The sequence below is a fragment of the Balaenoptera physalus genome (genome assembly GCF_965194825.1).
Source record: "Balaenoptera physalus genome assembly, chromosome: 2".
Classification (NCBI taxonomy): domain Eukaryota; kingdom Metazoa; phylum Chordata; class Mammalia; order Artiodactyla; family Balaenopteridae; genus Balaenoptera; species Balaenoptera physalus.
In genome coordinates this window covers 126,280,101-126,297,905 of record NC_138883.1, presented here as the reverse complement: position 1 = coordinate 126,297,905, position 17,805 = coordinate 126,280,101, and the positions used below count along the sequence as shown (strand labels likewise).

The 17,805-nt window shown below is 45.1% G+C and overlaps 1 protein-coding gene across 3 annotated transcripts in view; it reads left to right on the top strand.

Annotated features, from left to right (window-relative positions):
• ATP10A (ATPase phospholipid transporting 10A (putative)) overlaps positions 1-17,805 on the top strand; it is a 185,939-nt gene that overhangs the window by 113,939 nt on the left and 54,195 nt on the right. For all 3 annotated transcript variants that reach the window (XM_082450197.1, XM_082450196.1, XM_082450195.1), the window contains exon 3: positions 2,616-2,701. In XM_082450197.1, coding sequence (XP_082306323.1) covers positions 2,616-2,701 — 86 coding nt within the window. The remainder of the gene's footprint in view (positions 1-2,615; positions 2,702-17,805) is intronic.

Sequence of the window (17,805 nt, the reverse complement as noted above, 5' to 3'; positions counted from 1 at the left end):
TGATTCATCTGTTTCTTCACAGTCAATTCTCAATGCATGTTTATATTTGCTTTCTTTAAACATTTTTTTTGTGGTAAAATACACATAACAACAAAATTTACCATTTTAACCCGTTTTTGTTGTTGTTTTATTTTCAGATAGGGTCTCTTTATTGCTTTGAACTTTTCTTTTTTTTCTTTTTGGCACACTGTGCGGCTTGCAGGATCTTAGTTCCCTGACCAGGGATTGAACCTGGGCCCTCGCCAGTGAAAGCGCAGAGAGAAAGTGTGGAGTCCTAACCACTGGACCACCAGGGAATTCCCCATTTTTACCTTTTTTAAGTGTACAGTTCTGTGACATTAAGTATATTCACATTCTTGTGCAACAGTCACCACCATCCATCTCCAGAACTTTTTCATCTTCCCCAACTTTGTGTCTGCTTTTTTTAAAAATGGAGTTAGCATGCTTGGGATGGAAGGGTAGACTGGACCTTCTGTCCATGCTCTAGTGCCAGGTCAACAGGAGGTTGGCTGTGGGATGACTTGGGCACTACCTTGAGGCCAGTTTGGCATGACTGAGATGGGTAGATGATTGGATGGAGTGATGAATCAATATATTTCTTAAATGGGGTTATTAAGAGATTGCCAATTAAGTTGGAAAAAATCAAGGTAAGTAGAATTTTCTCATCCAAAAGGTGTGCTCCGGACATGAAACCCTTTTTAAATGGGAAACTCAGAGATGGTCTCTGTATTAGTTTGTTAGGGCTAGGAGTGGCCCAAACAACAAATTTATTTTCTCACAGTGCTGGAGGCTGCAGAGTCCAAGATCAGGGTGTCCACAGTGTTGCTCTCTTTGAAGCCCCTCTCCTTGCTTGGCTTGTAGATGGGTGTCTCTTCCCTTTTTCTTTTCACAATCTTCCCTCAGTTTGTGTCTGTGTCCAAATTCCCTCTTCTTATAAGTACACCAAGCAGATTGTATGAGGGCTAAGCTTGATGATCACATTTTACCTTAATTATCTTTGTAAAGACCCTATGTCCAAATACAGTCACATTCTGAGGTACTGGGGGTTAGGACTTCAACGTATGGATTCTGGGGGTGGGGTAAGGAGACACAGTTTAATCCATAACAGTCTCTAAAAATCCCTCCAGCTCTAAAAATCCTCCCCAGTTCCAGACAAAGCAGACGAGGCCAGGCATCCCATGCCCTGGGCATGCACATTCCCCAAGGCACATGGTTATTAGTAGAACGTTACAAATGCAGCTCTGAAGCCCCAGAGACAGAATGTTCTACCGTTTCTGAGCCATGCACATTACATTTTTCTTAGAGAGAAAGAATCATAAACAGAGACAGAGTATTTTAAGTCTATCCTCCCTGTCTGCCAAGAATAACCCTGGTGTGCTGCAGAACTCCCTCCCTTCATGGCCGTCCTGGGCACTGTATCTGCAGATGTCTGCTCTGGAAAAGTCAGCCAACTGGCTTCAAGAGAAGCACAAGTCTTGAAATAAACACCGCTTTTCCAAGCATAGCCTTACTCTGGAACAGAGCCAGAGGCCATTTCAGTCCACAGAGAGAGGGGCTGATGGCTAATGAAACTTCAGGAAGAGCCTTTTAAAATGGCACTTTCCTTTCAGCTATTGAATTGAGCTACTACTATGTAGTGAGTTCTTTTAATGTACATGCTATACGGGAAAACATTCAGGACGGACTTTTGAGTCATTGCCTTTACAGCCGTATCCTGTCCCAGGGAGGGCATTGTTGTGCTGGAGTAATAGTTATCTGGGTGGATGTCAACAATGTTTATGGCATTCCTCTGATTTTTAACCAGTTGCACTTTTTTTTGTGACACTATGCTTGCGTGAGCAAAGACAGGTCCCTTTTTTTTTTTTTTTTAACCACGTGTGACTCTTAATGGAGAAAAAAGAGTGGCCAGCCTGATCAAAGCAAGCTGATTTTTAAAAAACCATAAATGTACTCAGTTATTTACACTAAAGACGTATTTCCGGTATTTCTCTCCTCCCTCCCTACCACCCCCCTCCTCTTGCCCCTTCCCTCTCCCCACGCCTCATCTCCACGCGAGCCAGGCCTTGCTTCATCTATCAATGCCAAATTCTAATGAAGGACTATCTTTGTGGTGAGCTGTCATCTTTTCATCAAGCAGAATAATAAAGAAATTGTTGGCTTACACATTGATTATTTAACTGTTTTTCCTCAAATATCTGTGAAGAATTTTTAGCGCACATTGAGGAAGTGATATTTTTATTCTAAGTTCCTATTTTCCAGATGGAATCTGCTTCTCTAAATCTATATAGAAAGTTGGAAGGTGCTGGTCTGTCTCAAGAAACTCACTCATTCCTTCCCGTCACTAGTGGCTTCCCTCTTATACCATATGTGCTTAATTTGCATTAGAGCTACAGTTCTATGGGCCCACTGTCATTCACTGTAAAAACAAAGATGCACAGGCCAAGCGCTCTGTGTGTGGTGTGTGTGCGTGTGAGAGAGAGACCCTGCACAGGTTACAAGGCAGAGTCCTTCTTCATGAAATGTTCCTGCTGTGGGTGGGAGACAGAGAAGCAAGTGCCTTTTAGATGGACAGGCTGAGCCCAGATCTCTCTAATGTGTATGTGCTATTATTTTAGGTCTCCGAATTCAATCCTTTGACGTTCACCAGCGTAATAGAGTGTGAGAAGCCCAACAACGACCTGACTAGGTTTCGTGGGTGCATGTGAGTATCAGACCTCTGCCTGGGCTTCCTCTTCTGTTTGACAAACGATATGTACATATGCAGTCAACCCTTGAGCAGCACGGGTTGAGGGATGCTGACCCCCGCCCAGTTGAAAATTCACCTGGTCAGTGTCGATGGGGGATTGGTTCCAGGACCTGCCGGGGATACCAGAGTCCATGGATGCTCAAGTCCCATAGTCTGCCCTCTGGATGTGCGATTCTGCATCCATGGATTCAGCCAATCTCGGATGGTGTAATACTGTGTTTATTGAAAAAAACCTGTGAATAAGTGGAACTGCACAGCTCAAACCCGTGTTGTTCAATGGTCCACTTTGTATAGTATAGTACAGTACTATATATATATATATATATATATATATATATATATATTCTTTGCCACTTGGTGCAGACTTTGAGGAACGTTGCCCTGCACCTGAGCTCGTGGGGCTGCTTGGTAAGAGCCTGTCAGCAGTAGAAGTTTGTCAGATCCCCTCCCTCTAGCAGCCAGAGAAGGTGGGGATGTGGGAAACAAGGTTGACTACATGTGGCCCCATAAATGTAAGCACAGGCCCGAGGCCGGAGGAGCCTGCCTGGAAGTTCATTCCTTCATTCATGCACTCAGCCATTGAACAAGTATTTGCTGAGCACCTACTGTGTGCTAGGCTCTTTTCAAGGCTCTGGGGAAAACACAGTGAACTGATTAGAAAAGAAATGCCTGCCTTCATGTTTATTTCACTCTAGTTAGAGAGACAGTAAACAAAATAAGAAGACCTAGAACATATTAAATTGTCCAGCTCCTTGCTCCAAAACAGAGAGACAAGAAAGGTAGATGAATGACATGGGACTGGCCATCTGTTGGTCCTTGTTGAAGGTGGGCTGGGGGTACATGGGAAGTATGGACTAGTATCTCTGCTTCTGTGAATGGTTGGAAATTACCGTAATCGTGTTAATAGTTGTGCACGACTTGTCTGGGCAGTGTGGGGAAAAGGGAGGAGGGAGAGAACAGGGTGTAGCATGGAGTTGTGGAGCTGCCTGCTGGGGGCGGTGGGGGCACCCCCCACAGAGGGAGCCAGCTGTGTGGGCATGAGCCTGGGGACCACAGGTGTGACCTGGAGAATTGGGGCCTCCCACGGCTGTCCGGCTCTGAGGGGCCAGCTGACCAGGATGCTGCTTAGCAGTCCAGGTGCAGCGTGGGTGCCGAGGACACACAGGTAACGCAGGCACTCTGCTCCTGGAGGGGCTCCACTGCTGAGAGCTTTCGGCGTGAGGTCAAGTCTTCTGCTTTGCTGACATGTCCAGCAATGTTGCCTTTGCCCAGCACGCAGCAGGCTTCCCATCATGTTGGGGGGCAGGGGGAGAGTCAGTAAATGAAAAGTGTGAACAGTGAAGGACCAGATACTGCCCGTCACCTGCTGAAATTGCGGATACTTGCCTGAGGATCGACTAGAACTTGAAAATGTTAGATCACCCCTTAAAGGAACCAGTTAAAGGAGAGTAAAAACTCATTAGAAAAATGCTAAAATGTCATCTGTAAAATTTGGGGGAAGATACTCAGCCGTCCATCCGAAACTGGTCTGCTGTGGGTTTCTCAGCCCCTGTGGCCCCCCTGGGCTTCACACACGTGGCACCATCCTGTGCACCACCCCAAATCTTCCGGGTCAGGCGGGCAGAACAGAGAAGATGCTGGATCCACAGACCCTGAAATGACTACTTTGAAGGAGGTGGGGGCAGCCTCTAGGGAGAATGTTCTGTGGACATTCTTGCTGATGGGGTAATTTTTTGGTGCCAACTCTCCCAAAGGAAAAAGCTAGACCTCCTTCTCCTGACTGTACCCTGGCCTGTGCTCTCCTGCTCTGTGGGGCCTCTGGAGCCCTGTTCTCAGACCTCTCCTCACACTCTTGTTGCCTGCCCCAGACTTGGATTAGCGCTGGAGGGGATTTAGCCCCAAGTCAGCAGCTCTTGGTCCTGCCCTTGGGAGCTACCTCTGTGGTAAACAAGGGTATTCACCAAGTCTGGCTTAGTGCTGAGGCTGGCAGACTCTGGAGCCCATGCTTTCCAGCAAGATAGTTCTGGCGAACTACTGAACGTTACTCAAGTGTATAATGGGGAGAATCCAGGAGCCCCCTCGTGTCATGGGTGCAAAGCTTTGTCAATTTAATACATGGAAAGCTTTCAGCAGGGTGGGTGCTTAATAAACATTGGCCACTATTATGGTCATTGCTTCTGTTGTTAACATTTCTATGACTATATTACTATATAGTAATATATTATTACTATTATACTATGGAGCAGGGAGAGAGACAGGTCAGGAGGGAGGGAGAGGCTAGAACTCACATGTTCCCTGGGGAGGGAGATACAGTGGAAGAGGAGGCTGGGAGGATGGTTTGTCCACTATCTATGGATCATGGGGAGCTATAGGTGGAGGAGAGATGGGATTTGGGATTCCCTGCATTTGAGGAGCTGGCGAGTGCATTCGGTGGAGTGACCCAGCTGACAGAAAAAATCTGTGTGCTAGGAATTCAGGGGAGTAGGCGCTAAAGACACAGGTTTGGGGAGTCTCTGTCTAGAGGTTGTGTTTGAGGACGGGGAGACACCAGACCAACATGGGACAGAAGGCAAGAGGGGAAAGGAATGAAGACAAAGCAATCCCAACAGCCAGGAGCAGGATCCCTTGGGGATGTGGTTCCAAGGGCAACACCCAGTGGAGGAGGCCCAGAGGGACATTTAGGAAGGAGGTCTGCCAGATGCTGGACTCCACAGGAGCCTGGGAAAGGGGAGGGCCGCACAGTCAGAGTAGAGCCCAGATTATAGGAGATGGAAGAGGAATTATATTTTCAACCACTCTTTCTAGAAATGTGGTTTGAAAAGGAGGGACAGGGCCAGAGGTGAAAGCCTCAAAAAAAGAAGAGGGACACTTGTTAGGAAGAGAGAAGATGACAAAAGGCCAAGCTGGAGATCTCCGTGGGGACCTCCATGCGAAGGGATTCAGTGATCCGGGAAAGGGGTGTCCCATGGCCCCTCAACCACCTGCAGCCCCTACATTGCCTCCAAGACGGCCCTCAGCTGACTTGGCGCCCCAGCTGCCTCTTTCTTGGGAAGATGGCCTCAAGTGGATGGCATTGTGCCTATGGCCAGCTAGGCTGACTTGGCCGCTCAGACAGATGCCGCCAGCAAGTGTTCCCAGCATGCGTCCTTCTCGCTGGCACGTTGCCCAAGAAAGGCAAGAAGGGCAACTCTCCCCAGGTGAAACCTCTTCCCGCTCTGGTCCAGCCTTGTCATGCTTTCTCTTACTTTTCCCAACAAGCCATCCTGCCCCGAGGCTCATGCTAGAGCCCGGCCAGTTCAGGCCTCTGCGTGCCTAAACCTCCATGCATTTGTGACTTGCTCTCTCTACCAGGCGATATTTGGGATTTGCTACAAGAATGTCAGGATGCAGACAGGCCCCTCTCCCAGCTAGGCCTGTCCAGCCAGGAGCTCTAGAGGTTGGGTGTTGGTGGCAGTGTGTTAAAAGCTCGTCCCTCCGTGACTCGGGCTGAAGTCTCCAGGAAGAGTGCCTAGGGGAGGGGAGGACAGGTGAGCAGGGCCTCTGGGAGGGGCCTGGTCACCCCAGGTCCTGAGTCCTGCCTCCAGGCAGAAGGAAGAGAGGAGGCCCCAGCCCCACTACTGGTCCTGATGCTCAGGGGTGGGGCTAACCTGGGTGGTAGAGCTGAGATTTAGACCCAGGGGGTAGACCAGCTGCTGAGCCAGTTCCCTGGTTTGCTGGCTCTCACTGTCTGCTTCTGGTGGCTTTCCTTCAGCCTAAACTCAGCTGCCGCCCTGCAGCCTCACTCACACTGGAGAGCCCAGGACTATAGGCCACTGGACAGGCCAACAGGTTTCACTCTTATTTGGACCAGTCCATCCAAACTGGGAACGTTAGCTGTTTGCAGCTGGAGAACTAAGCTTGCTTGGAGTCGTACCAAGAAGTCCCAAGTCTGAATTCCAGCTCTTCCCCTCCCCTGGGCAAGTGGCCTTAGGAAGGTTATGCTGTGTTTCCAAGCCCCGGCTTCTTCCTAATTCTGGAGAGAACAGTGGCTGACATTGAATGGAGTGAAAGACACAATGTGAATCAGAGCACTTTGTGCAAGAGGGTGGTGTCAGCCATGGTGTGTGGTCCCATTGGTGTGAAATGTCCACAGTAGGAATATCTTTAGAGGCAAAAAGTGGATTAGTGGTTTGCCACGGTTGGGGGGTGGGATGGGAATGGGGAGTGACCGCCAGTGGGTACAGGGTTTCTTTCTGATGGAAACATTCTCAAATTAGCTGGTGGGGAGCACTGCACAAGTCTGTGAATATATCAAAAAACCCTGAACTGTACACCTTAAATGGGTGAGTTTCATGGTATATGAAATATAGCTCAAGCTGTTAAAATAAAAGTGTCAGGTGCATCATTATTCAAGTGTGCTTTAATGCTCACTAGTTTTTAATGCAGTCCCTGTAGTTAAGCACTTATGAAATCCTCAGAGACAGGAGCTGGAAATAACATCGTTCTGGCCCTGGCAGCCCAGAGAACCGCTGTGGATGGGGGTTCTGGCTGTTCAGGGCACCCTACTCAGCTTGCTCAGCAACTCCAGGGCAGGACGATGTGGGCTTTGAAGCCACCAGTCAACCAAACATTTTCACTTACTCCTAAAGAATAAATAAAGCAAAGAGGTTGGTTGGTTTCATCATCTGATGTGAAATTCCATTTCCAGCTGTAAAGCCAGGCTCCATTTCTTATCCTAAGTCCTCCGTGGAGCAGCTTCTGGGGTCCCTCCCCATGGGCCACAGAGCCTGCTTGACCACATGAGGCTTCACGACACTGGCTGCCATCCAGAGACCAGGGTGTGCTTGTTGGGACAACACCCCCGCCCCACCCCGGCAGATGACATGCTCCAAGACTGTGGTCGCCCCAGGACACCCTGGCAGTTCCCCCAGACCCCCAGCCCAGCATCTGGATGGAGCTCTGTGTGGGTTTATATCCAAAATGTCCTCACTCCCAAGGACCAGGCTTTGAGACGAATTGTAACTGCATCAGCTAGACTCTAAAATCAGAATATTTTCATTTTACCTTAGCACCTTTAACTGATAGTTACGTCTCAAGAAAATCTAACATTGGCACAAAACACAGTCGGGTCATTTCTGTACTTACATAGATAAACAGAAACCTGAGCAACTATTATTTTAAAGAAAATTATACCTAGGACTTGGCAGTAGAAGGGGTTATCTCTCCTTCCATCCTCTCTACCTGTGTCAGTCAGGTCCCTTCTGGAAACAGATCAGCTGCTCAAATTTGAATGTGTGCGGCTATTAGCCAAGGGTCCATTTCTGCAGGAGGGGCTAGGGCTTAAGGTAGCCACAAGAGTTAGGAGCAGCTGAGCTGTGGTCACCATGAGGCCCAGTGGTCCCGGGGGGGTGAGGGGAGTGGCCCCTGGGGACTCATGTCCAGGGGGCGCCTGGGAGGCTCACCACCCTGGCTGAGGGACACAACCAGCCCAGCACTCTCTCCTAGGAGGAGCCGAGACACGCTCCCATCCTCCCTCGCCTCTGTCCACTCCTCTGGTTTCCTTCTGACATCCCCGTGGGCTGGACCACCCCAAAGCTGAGGGCCAGGCAGCCTCAGCATTTGCCAGGGACTGGGGTGCGGATGGGGTGCAGGATGGAAGAACATGTGAGGAGCCCGTTCTTACAAGCAGAGACAGGGAAGCACAAAATACCACAGAGTCTCCTGGCTGTGGGGTCTGGGGAGCTTAGTGTTAGCAAAGCACCTTCCTGAGGGCTGTAAAATGTGAGCCCAGGGTAGCAGGCCAAGCTCCTCAAGGCAGGACGCGCTGGGCCAACAGGCAGTGTGGGTAGCAGGACGTGCAGCATGGGTGGCTGGGGCCGAGAGCCTGCACAGGACGGGCCCGCCCAGGGCGCAGAGTGGCCGTGTGTGCCAGAGGAAGTCAGAGATCCCGCAGGATGCTCCCAGGAGAATGCAGAGCTCAAACCTGCACCCTGAAACATCAATCGGTGCCTGGGTGAGAAATGGACAGGAAGGACCAAGGCTGGTGGCATCCAAGCCACAAGGGGTGCATCGAAGGCTGAAGTAGGGAAATTTGGAAGCCTGAATTAGGGCAGTGACGCACAGAGAGTATGAGAAGAAGGTGGATTAAAGAAATAGCCAGTGCGTAGCGGATTCAAGATGGTGGAGGAGTAGGAGGACGTGGAGTTCATCTCTCTCTACAGATGCATCAGGAATACACCTATAGATGCAACAGTTTTCACAGAACACCTGTGGAGAACTAGCAGAAGACCTTGGACACCAGAAAGGACTATAAAGATCCCTGCATAACTGGGTAGGACAGAAAAAAAGAAGGGAGGAGGAGGAGGAGAGGAAGCTGGATGGGACCTGCATCCCGGGGTGGGGGAGCTGAAGCAGAGGAGAGATTCCCGAATTCGAGGAAACACCCTCTCCAATGGGGAAACCCCCTCTCTGATGGGGAAGTTGATTGGGACAGAAGGGACGCATTTGAGGCTGTTGGAAGAGGGTGAAGCGGCCAATCTGTGGCAGATGGGACAGAGTGAGAAATACACAGATGGTCTGTACATCTGTTCACAGGTGTGCAAGGGGGCTGGGAGCTGGTGTGTGGGGATTGGAGAACAGGCCCAGAGCGAGAACTGCTGTTGGCTGTGGGGAGATGGACTGAAGGGATGGAAGGGAGGAAATCCACAGCAGGAAATGCCTACAGAGGAAGACCAGACTGCCATGGAAGCAGGGCGCTTCTGCTGAGTCACACGCAGGGGCAGGAGCCACTATTGTAGCCTCTCTCTCCCCACACACCAGAGCTGCTGACGACAATAAAAGAAGCACACTCAGAGCTGGCCCTCGTGCGCCTGCAGCTGGGCACCAGAAAAAGCCGGGCCAGGGCTGACCTTCACGTGCCTTACGCCGGGCACCAGAAAAGGCCCTCACTACGGCCATATCTCTTGCACCCATGGCTGCTGGCTTCTTTGTGCATTTGACGCTGCCAGGGCTCTGCGATCCAAGTAGTCATACCACCTCTGCGCCCGGTCCTCACAGGGACTGACCCAAGAGCTCGAAGGCAGCCTCAGGACTGGACTCCTGTGGGTGGACCACACGCAGAGGTGGGGATAAAACCAAAGCTGAACCCCAGGGACAGGGTGGCTAAGGAAGAAGATCAAAAATCTTTCCATCAGCTGTACAAGCTGAAGATTAAATCCCTGTGATCAGCTAGGTAGTCCCTGCATCTGTGGAATACCTGAGTAGAGAATGAGTGTTCCCACAAATGAAAACGGTCTACCTCTGGCAGCTGTGGACTTTGGGGGCAGCACACGCAGGAATCAGGCCAGATCAGAGTCTGAGTGGTCCCCACAGGGCCCACAGCAGGTCCAGAGACCAGCCCAGAGGCAGAGGACCTCTTGGGGAGGCGGAGGTGGGCTGTGGCTCATGGTGTGCGCAAGGACACTTACAGTGGATACCCCAGGGAAACATAATTATTACTATTAATTCTATTTGTTTTGATTCATTCTGTCATTAGTTCTAGCTTTTGTTGTTGTTGTTTGTTGCTTTTTTTTGGTTTCTTTTTCTTTCTTTTTTTGTTTGGTGGTGGTGTTTTAGTTTGTTTGTTTTTTTTTTTGGTTTCTTGGGATCTCCATGTTTTATAACATTTATTTTTATTTTTTTTTATATTTCTGTTTTTACTTTGCTTTTCTTTGGTTCTGTGTTCTTTTCCCTTATTTTTTCTTCTTCTTTTTCTTTAATATATTTTTTTTTCTTTTTTAAAAATATATTTCCATTTCTACTTTGCTTTTCTGTTGTCCTGTGTTTTTTCCTTTTTTATTTTATTTTATCCTATTTTTAAAAATCATTTTTATTAGTTTGTTCTGTTTCCTTGCTTTATTCTTCAGTTGGCACATTGCTTTGGTTTTGTTTTTAGGTTATGTGTTTCTGTTGGTTCTAATCCTAATTGATTTCATTTTTGAGTTCATCTATTTGTCTGGTTATTCTCTTGCTTTTTGTTTTATTTGGCTCTATTTTTGCTTTTTTTACATGTGTGTGTTTCCTTGTCTCTGTTTTTGTTTGATTGATTTTGTTTTTACCATTTCTCTGGGGTTTTGTTTGTCTTTTTTTTTAAATATATTTTCTATTTTCTTTTTTTTAAATTTCTGTTTCTATGTTGCCTTCCTTTTGTTCTGTCTTCTTTCTCCTTTCTCTTTTTCTCTTTCTTTTTTTTTAAATCATTTTTGTTGGTTTGTTTTGTTTCTTTGCTTCATTCTTCTGTTAGCACTCTGCTTTGATTTTGTTTTTTGGTTTGTGTTTTTGTCAGCTTTCTTCCTAATTGGTGGATTTCATTCTTGGGTTCTTTTGTTTGTCTGGTTGTTCTCTTGCTTTTTGATTTATATGGTTCTGTTTTTGCTTCTTTGGTGTGTGTGTGTTTCCTTGTTTCTGTTTTTTTGATTTTACTTTTTACCATTTGTCTGGGGTTTTGTTAGTCGTTTTTTTTTTTTTGATCACCTTTATTGCTGGAATGAGCAACTTGCGGGGTCTTGGTCCCTCGACCGGAAATCGGGCCTGAGGCTCTGGTGGGGGGAGCACCGAGTCCAGGATGCTGGACCACTAAAAAATTCCCAGCCCCAGGGAATACTAATCGCTGAGAGCTCTCCTGGAGGCCTCTATCTGAATCCAAGACCCGGCTCCACCCAACAGCCAGCAGCTCCCAGTGCTGGGTGCCTCACACCAAACAACAAACAAGACAAGAACACAAACCCACCCATTAGCACACAGACTACCTAAAGTCATGCTAAAGTCACAGACACCCCGAAACACACCACCTGACACGGCCCTGCTCATCAGAGGAAAAAGACTCAGCTCCACCCACGAGAATGTAGGCACCAGTCCCTCCCATCAGGAAGCCTACACAAGACACTGGACCAACGCCACCACTGGGGGCAGAGAACAGAAGCAAGAGGAACTATGACCCTGCAGCCTAAGGAAAGGAGAACTCAAATACTGTAAATTAGACAAAATGAGAAGACAGAGAAATATCTTGCAGGCAAAGGAGAAGATAAAAACCCACAAGACCAAATAAATGAAGAGGAAATAGGCAAACTACCTGAAAAAGAATTCACAGTAATGATACTAAAGATTATCCAATATCTTGGAAATAGAGAAAATTCAAGAAACGTTTAACAAGGACCTAGAAGAACTAAAGATCAAACAAACAGTAATGGACAACACAATAACTGAAATTAAAATACAGTAGAAGGAATCTATAGCAGAATAATTGAGACAGAAGAACGGATAAGTGAGCTGGAAGATAGAGGGTGGAATAACTTTCGCAGAGCCGAATAAACAAAAAAGAATGAAAAGAATGGAGGACAGTCTCAGAGACCTCTGGGACAACATTAAGTGCACCAACATTTGAATTATAGGCATCCTGGAAGAAGAAGAAAAAAAGAAATGGTCTGAGAAAATATTTGAAGAGATATAGTTGAAAACGTCCCCAAAATGGGAAAGGAAATAGTCAATCAAGTCCAGGAAGCGCAGAGAGTCCCATACAGGGTAAACCCAAGGAGAAACATGCCAAGACACATATTAATCAAACTAACAAAAATAAAACACGAAAAAAATTATTAAAAGCAGCAAGGGAAAAGCAAAAATAACATACAAGGGAATCTGCATAAGGTTAACAGCTGATCTTTCAGCAGAAAATCTACAGGCCAGAAGAGAGTGGCACAATACATTTAAAGTGATGAAAGGGAAAAACCTACAACCAAGATTACTCTACCCAGCAAGGATCTCATTCAGATTCGATGGAGAAATCAAAGCTTTACAGACAAGCAAAAGTTACAAGAATTCAGCACCACCAAACCAGCTTTACAGTGAATGGTAAAGGAACTTCTCTAGGCAGGAAACACAAGAGAAGGAAAAGACTTACAAAAACAAACCCCAAACAATTAAGAAAATGGTAATAGGAACATACATATCAATAATTACCTTAAATGTAAATGGATTAAATGCCCCAACCAAAAGACACAGACTGGCTGAATGTATACAAAAACAAGACCTGTGTATATGCTATCTACAAGAGACCCACTTCAGACCTAGGAACACATACAGACTGAAAGTGAAGAGACGGAAAAAGATACTCCATGAAAATGGAAATCAAAAGAAAGCTGGAGTAGCAATACTCATATAAGAAAAAATAGACTTTAAAATAAAGACTATTACAAGACACAAGGAAGGGCACTATATAATGATCAAGGGATCAATCCAGAAGATATAACATTTGTAAATATCTATGCACCCAACATAGAGCACCTCAACATAAGGCAAATGCTAACAGCCATAAAAGGGGAAATTAACAGCAACACAATAATAGTAGGCGACTTTAACACCACACTTACACCAATGGGCAGATCATCCAAACAGAAAATAAATAAGGAAACACAAGCTTTAAATGACACATTAGACCAGATGGACTGAATTGATATTTATGGGACATTGCATCCAGAAACAACAGAATACGCTTTCTTCTCAAGTGCACATGGAACATTCTCCAGGATAGATCACATCTTGGGTCACAAATCAAGCCTCAGTAAACTTAAGAAAATTGAAATCATATCAAGTATCTTTTCCAACCACAACGCTATGAGACTAGATATCAATTACAAGAAAAAAACTGTAAAAAATACAAACACATGGAGGCTAAACAATATGCTACTAAATAACCAAGAGATCACTGAAGAAATCAAAGAAGAAATCAAAAATACCTAGAAACAAATGACAATGAAAACACAACGGCCCAAAACCTATGGGATGTAGCAAAAGCAGTTCTAAGAGGGAATTTTATAGCAATACAATTCTACCTCAAGAAACAAGAAACACCTCAAATAAACAAGCTAACCTTATACCTAAAGAAATTAGAAGAAGAAGAACAAAAAAACCCCAAAGTTAGCACAAGGAAAGAAATCATAAAGATCAGATCAGAAATAAATGAAAAAGAAATGAGGGAAACAATAGCAAAGATCAATAAAACTAAAAGCTGGATCTTTGAGAAGGTAAAGAAAATTGATAAGCCATTAGCCAGACTCATCAGGAAAAAAAGGGAGAAGAGTCAAATCAACAGAATTAGAAATGAAAAAGGAGAAGTTACAACTGACACCGCAGAAATACAAGGGATCATGAGAGACTACTACAAGCAACTATATGCCAATAAAATGGACAACCTGGAAGAAATGGATAAATTCTTAGAAAAGTACAACCTCCCAAGACTGAACCAGGAAGAAATAGAAAACATGAACAGACCACTCACAAGCACTGTAATTGAAACTGTGATTAAAACTCTTCCAACAAACAAAAGCCCAGGGCCCGATGGCTTCACAGGAGAATTCTATCAAACATTTAGAGAAGAGCTAACACCTATCCTTCTCAAACTCTTCCAATATAGCAGAAGGAGGGACACTCCCAAACTCATTCTATGAGACCACCATCACCCTGATACCAACACTAGACAAACATGTCAAAAAAAGGAAAATTACAGGCCAATATCACTGATGAACATCCTCAACAAAATACTAGCAAACAGAATCCAACAACACATTAAAAGGATCATACACCATGATCAAGTGGGGTTTATCTCAGGAATGCAAGGATTCTTCAATATATGCAAATCAATCAACGTGATACATCATATTAACAAATTGAAGGAGAAAAACCATATGATCATCTCAATAGATGCAGAGAAAGCTTTCGACAAAATTCAACACCCATTTATGATAAAAGCCCTGTAGAAAGTAGGCATAGAGGGAACTTTCCTCAACATAATAAAGGCCATATATGACAAACCCACAGCCAACATTGTCCTCAACGGTGAAAAACTGAAACCATTTCCACTAAGATCAGGAACAAGACAAGGTTGCCCACTCTCACCACTATTATTCAACATAGTTTTGGAAGTTTTAGCCACAGCAATCAGAGAAGAGAAAGAAAAGAATCCAAATCGGAAAGGAAGAAGTAAAGCTGTCACTGTTTGCAGATGACATGATACTATACATAGAGAATCCTAAAGATGCTACCAGAAAACTACTAGAACTAATCAATGAATTTGGTAAAGTAGCAGGATACAAAATTAATGCACAGAAATCTCTTGCATTCCTATACACTAATGATGAAAAATCTGAAAGAGAAATTAAGGAAACATTGCCATTTACCATTGCGACAAAAAAAAATTAAAATACCTAGGAATAAACCTACCTAAGGAGACAAAAGACCTGTAGGCAGAAAATTATAAGACACTGATGAAAGAAATCAAAGATGATAAAAATAGATGGAGAGATATACCATGTTCTTGGATTGGAAGAATCAACATTGTGAAAATGACTCTACTACCCAAAGCAATCTACAGATTCAGTGCAATCCCTATCAAACTACCACTGGCATTTTTCACAGAACTAGAACAAACAATTTTACAATTTGTATGGAAACACAAAAGACCCCAAATAGCCAAAGCAATCTTGAGAAAGAAAAACTGAGCTGGAGGAATCAGGCTCCCAGACTTCAGACTATATTACAAAGCTACAGTAATCAAGACAGTATGGTACTGGCACAAAAACAGAAATATAGATCAATGGAACCGGATAGAAAGCCCAGAGATAAACCCATACACATATGGTCACCTTATCTTTGACAAAAGAGGCAAGAATATACATACAATGGAGAAAAGACAGCCTCTTCAATAAGTGATGCCTGGAAAACTGGACAGCTACATGTAAAAGAGTGAAATTAGAACACTTCCTAACACCATACACAAAAATGAACTCAAAATGGATTAAAGACCTAAGTGTAAGGCCAGACACTATAAAACTCTTAGAAGAAAACATAGGCACAACACTCGATGACATAAATCACAGCAAGACCTTTTTTGACCCACCTCCTAGAGTAATGGAAATAAAATAAAAAATAAGCAAATGGGACCTAATGAAACTTAAAAGCTTTTGCACAGCAAAGGAAACCATAAACAAGATAAAAAGACAACCCTTAGAATGGGAGACAATATTTGCAAATGAAGCAACTGACAAAGGATTAATCTCCAAAATATAAAAGCACCTCATGCAGGTCAATATCAAAATAACAAACATCCCAATGCAAAAATGGGTGGCAGACCTAAACAGACATTTCTCCAAAGAAGACATACAAATTGCCAACAAATACATGAAACGATGCTCAACATTACTAATCATTAGAGAAATGCAAATCAAAACTACAAAGAGGTATCACCAGTCAGAATGGCCATCATCAAAAAATCTACAAACAATAAATGCTGGAGAGGGTGTGGAGGAAAGGGAACCCTTCTACACTGCTGGTGGGAATGCGAATTGATACAGCCACTAGGGAGAACAGTATGGCGGTTCCTTAAACTGAAAATAGAACTACCATATGACCCAGCGATCCCACTACTCAGTGTATTCCCTGAGAAAACCATAATTCAAAAAGAGTCATGTACCACGATATTCATTGCAGCTGTATTTACAGTAGTTAGGACATGGAAGCAACCGAAGTGTCCATCGACAGATGAATGGCTAAAGAAGATGTGGCACATATATACAATGGAATATTACTCAGCCCTAAAAAGGAGTGGAATTGAGTTATTTGTAATGACATGGATGGACCTAGAGTGTCATACAGAGAGAAGTAAGTCAGAAAGTGAAAAAGAAATACCGGATGCTAATGCACAGATATGGAATATAAAAAACGGTATTGATGAGCCTAGTGCCAGGGCAGAAATAAAGACGCAGATGTGGAGAATGGACTTGAGGGCATGGGGTGGAAGGGGAAGCTGAGACGAAGTGAGAGAGTAGCATTGACATATATACACTACCAAATATAAAATGGATGGCTAGTGGGAAGCTGCTGCATAGCACAGGGAGATCAGCTCAATGCTTTGTGATGAGCTAGAGGGGTTGGATAGGGAGGGTGGGAAGGAGGCTCAACAGGGAGGGGATATGGGGATATATGTATCCATATAGCTTATTCACTTTGTTTGTTGTACAGTAGAAACTAACACAACATTGTAAAGCAAATATACTCCAATAAAGATATTTAAAAACAAAAAAAGGAGTAGCTAGCGAAGGGAGCAAAATCGAAAACTGATGTCTGTGTGGATATAAAAATAAGGAGGGGAGTGAACAATGGCAGCAAGGGTGCTGGTCCAGGTGTGACCAGTCAATGGTGGAGCTTCAGCCAGCAATGGAGCAGAGAAGAGACCCAAGTCTGGGTGCTAGGGGTGATGTGACCTAGGGAGGGGCTGGCTGCAGGCTGCTGTCCAAGGTCCCCCTTCTCTTGCGTCACAACCATGGCACCTTGCACCTGTGTCTGGACAGATGATTGGTTCCCCCCAGCACCTCCGAGTGCTGGGACTTAGAAGGACAGAGCTGACATGCAAGCCCATCAGGAGACACAGCCTCCCTTGAGAAAGAGCAGCCAGGCAGGAGTTTATTAGCTGAGCCCTGCCACGTCCTGCATGTGGTATTTCCCAGGGCACTTTTGGACAGTTTCGATTTAGAAGAGATTGTTTGGATGAGTCAAGAGGCCTGGGGACTTGAACTAAAGGAGCTCTTCTAAGTGGCTCAGATTAAATGTTAAGGGATGTATCCGTTTGCTCGAGCTGACACAGACCTGGCAGCTTAAACAACAGAAATGCATTGTCTCACAGTTCTGGAGGGTGGAAGCAAGATCCAGGTGTCAGCAGGACTGGTGTCTCCTGAGGACCCTCTCCTTAGCTTGCAGACAGCCACCTTCTCCCTGTGCCCTCACATCATCTTAACCTCTGTGCTTGTCCGTCTCTGTGTCCAAATCTTTTCTTACAGAGACAGCAGTCATATGGGGTTAGGGCCCATCCATACGACCTTATTTTAACTTAATTACCTCTTTAAATACCTAACTCCAAATGCAGTCACATTCTGAGATACTGGGGTTAAGACATCAACATATGAATTCTGGGGGGGACACATGTCAAGCCATAAGGCAGAGGTAGGTGCTGAGGGCAGTGTGATGGGCTCACATTCTCATGCATGTCTTCCTGG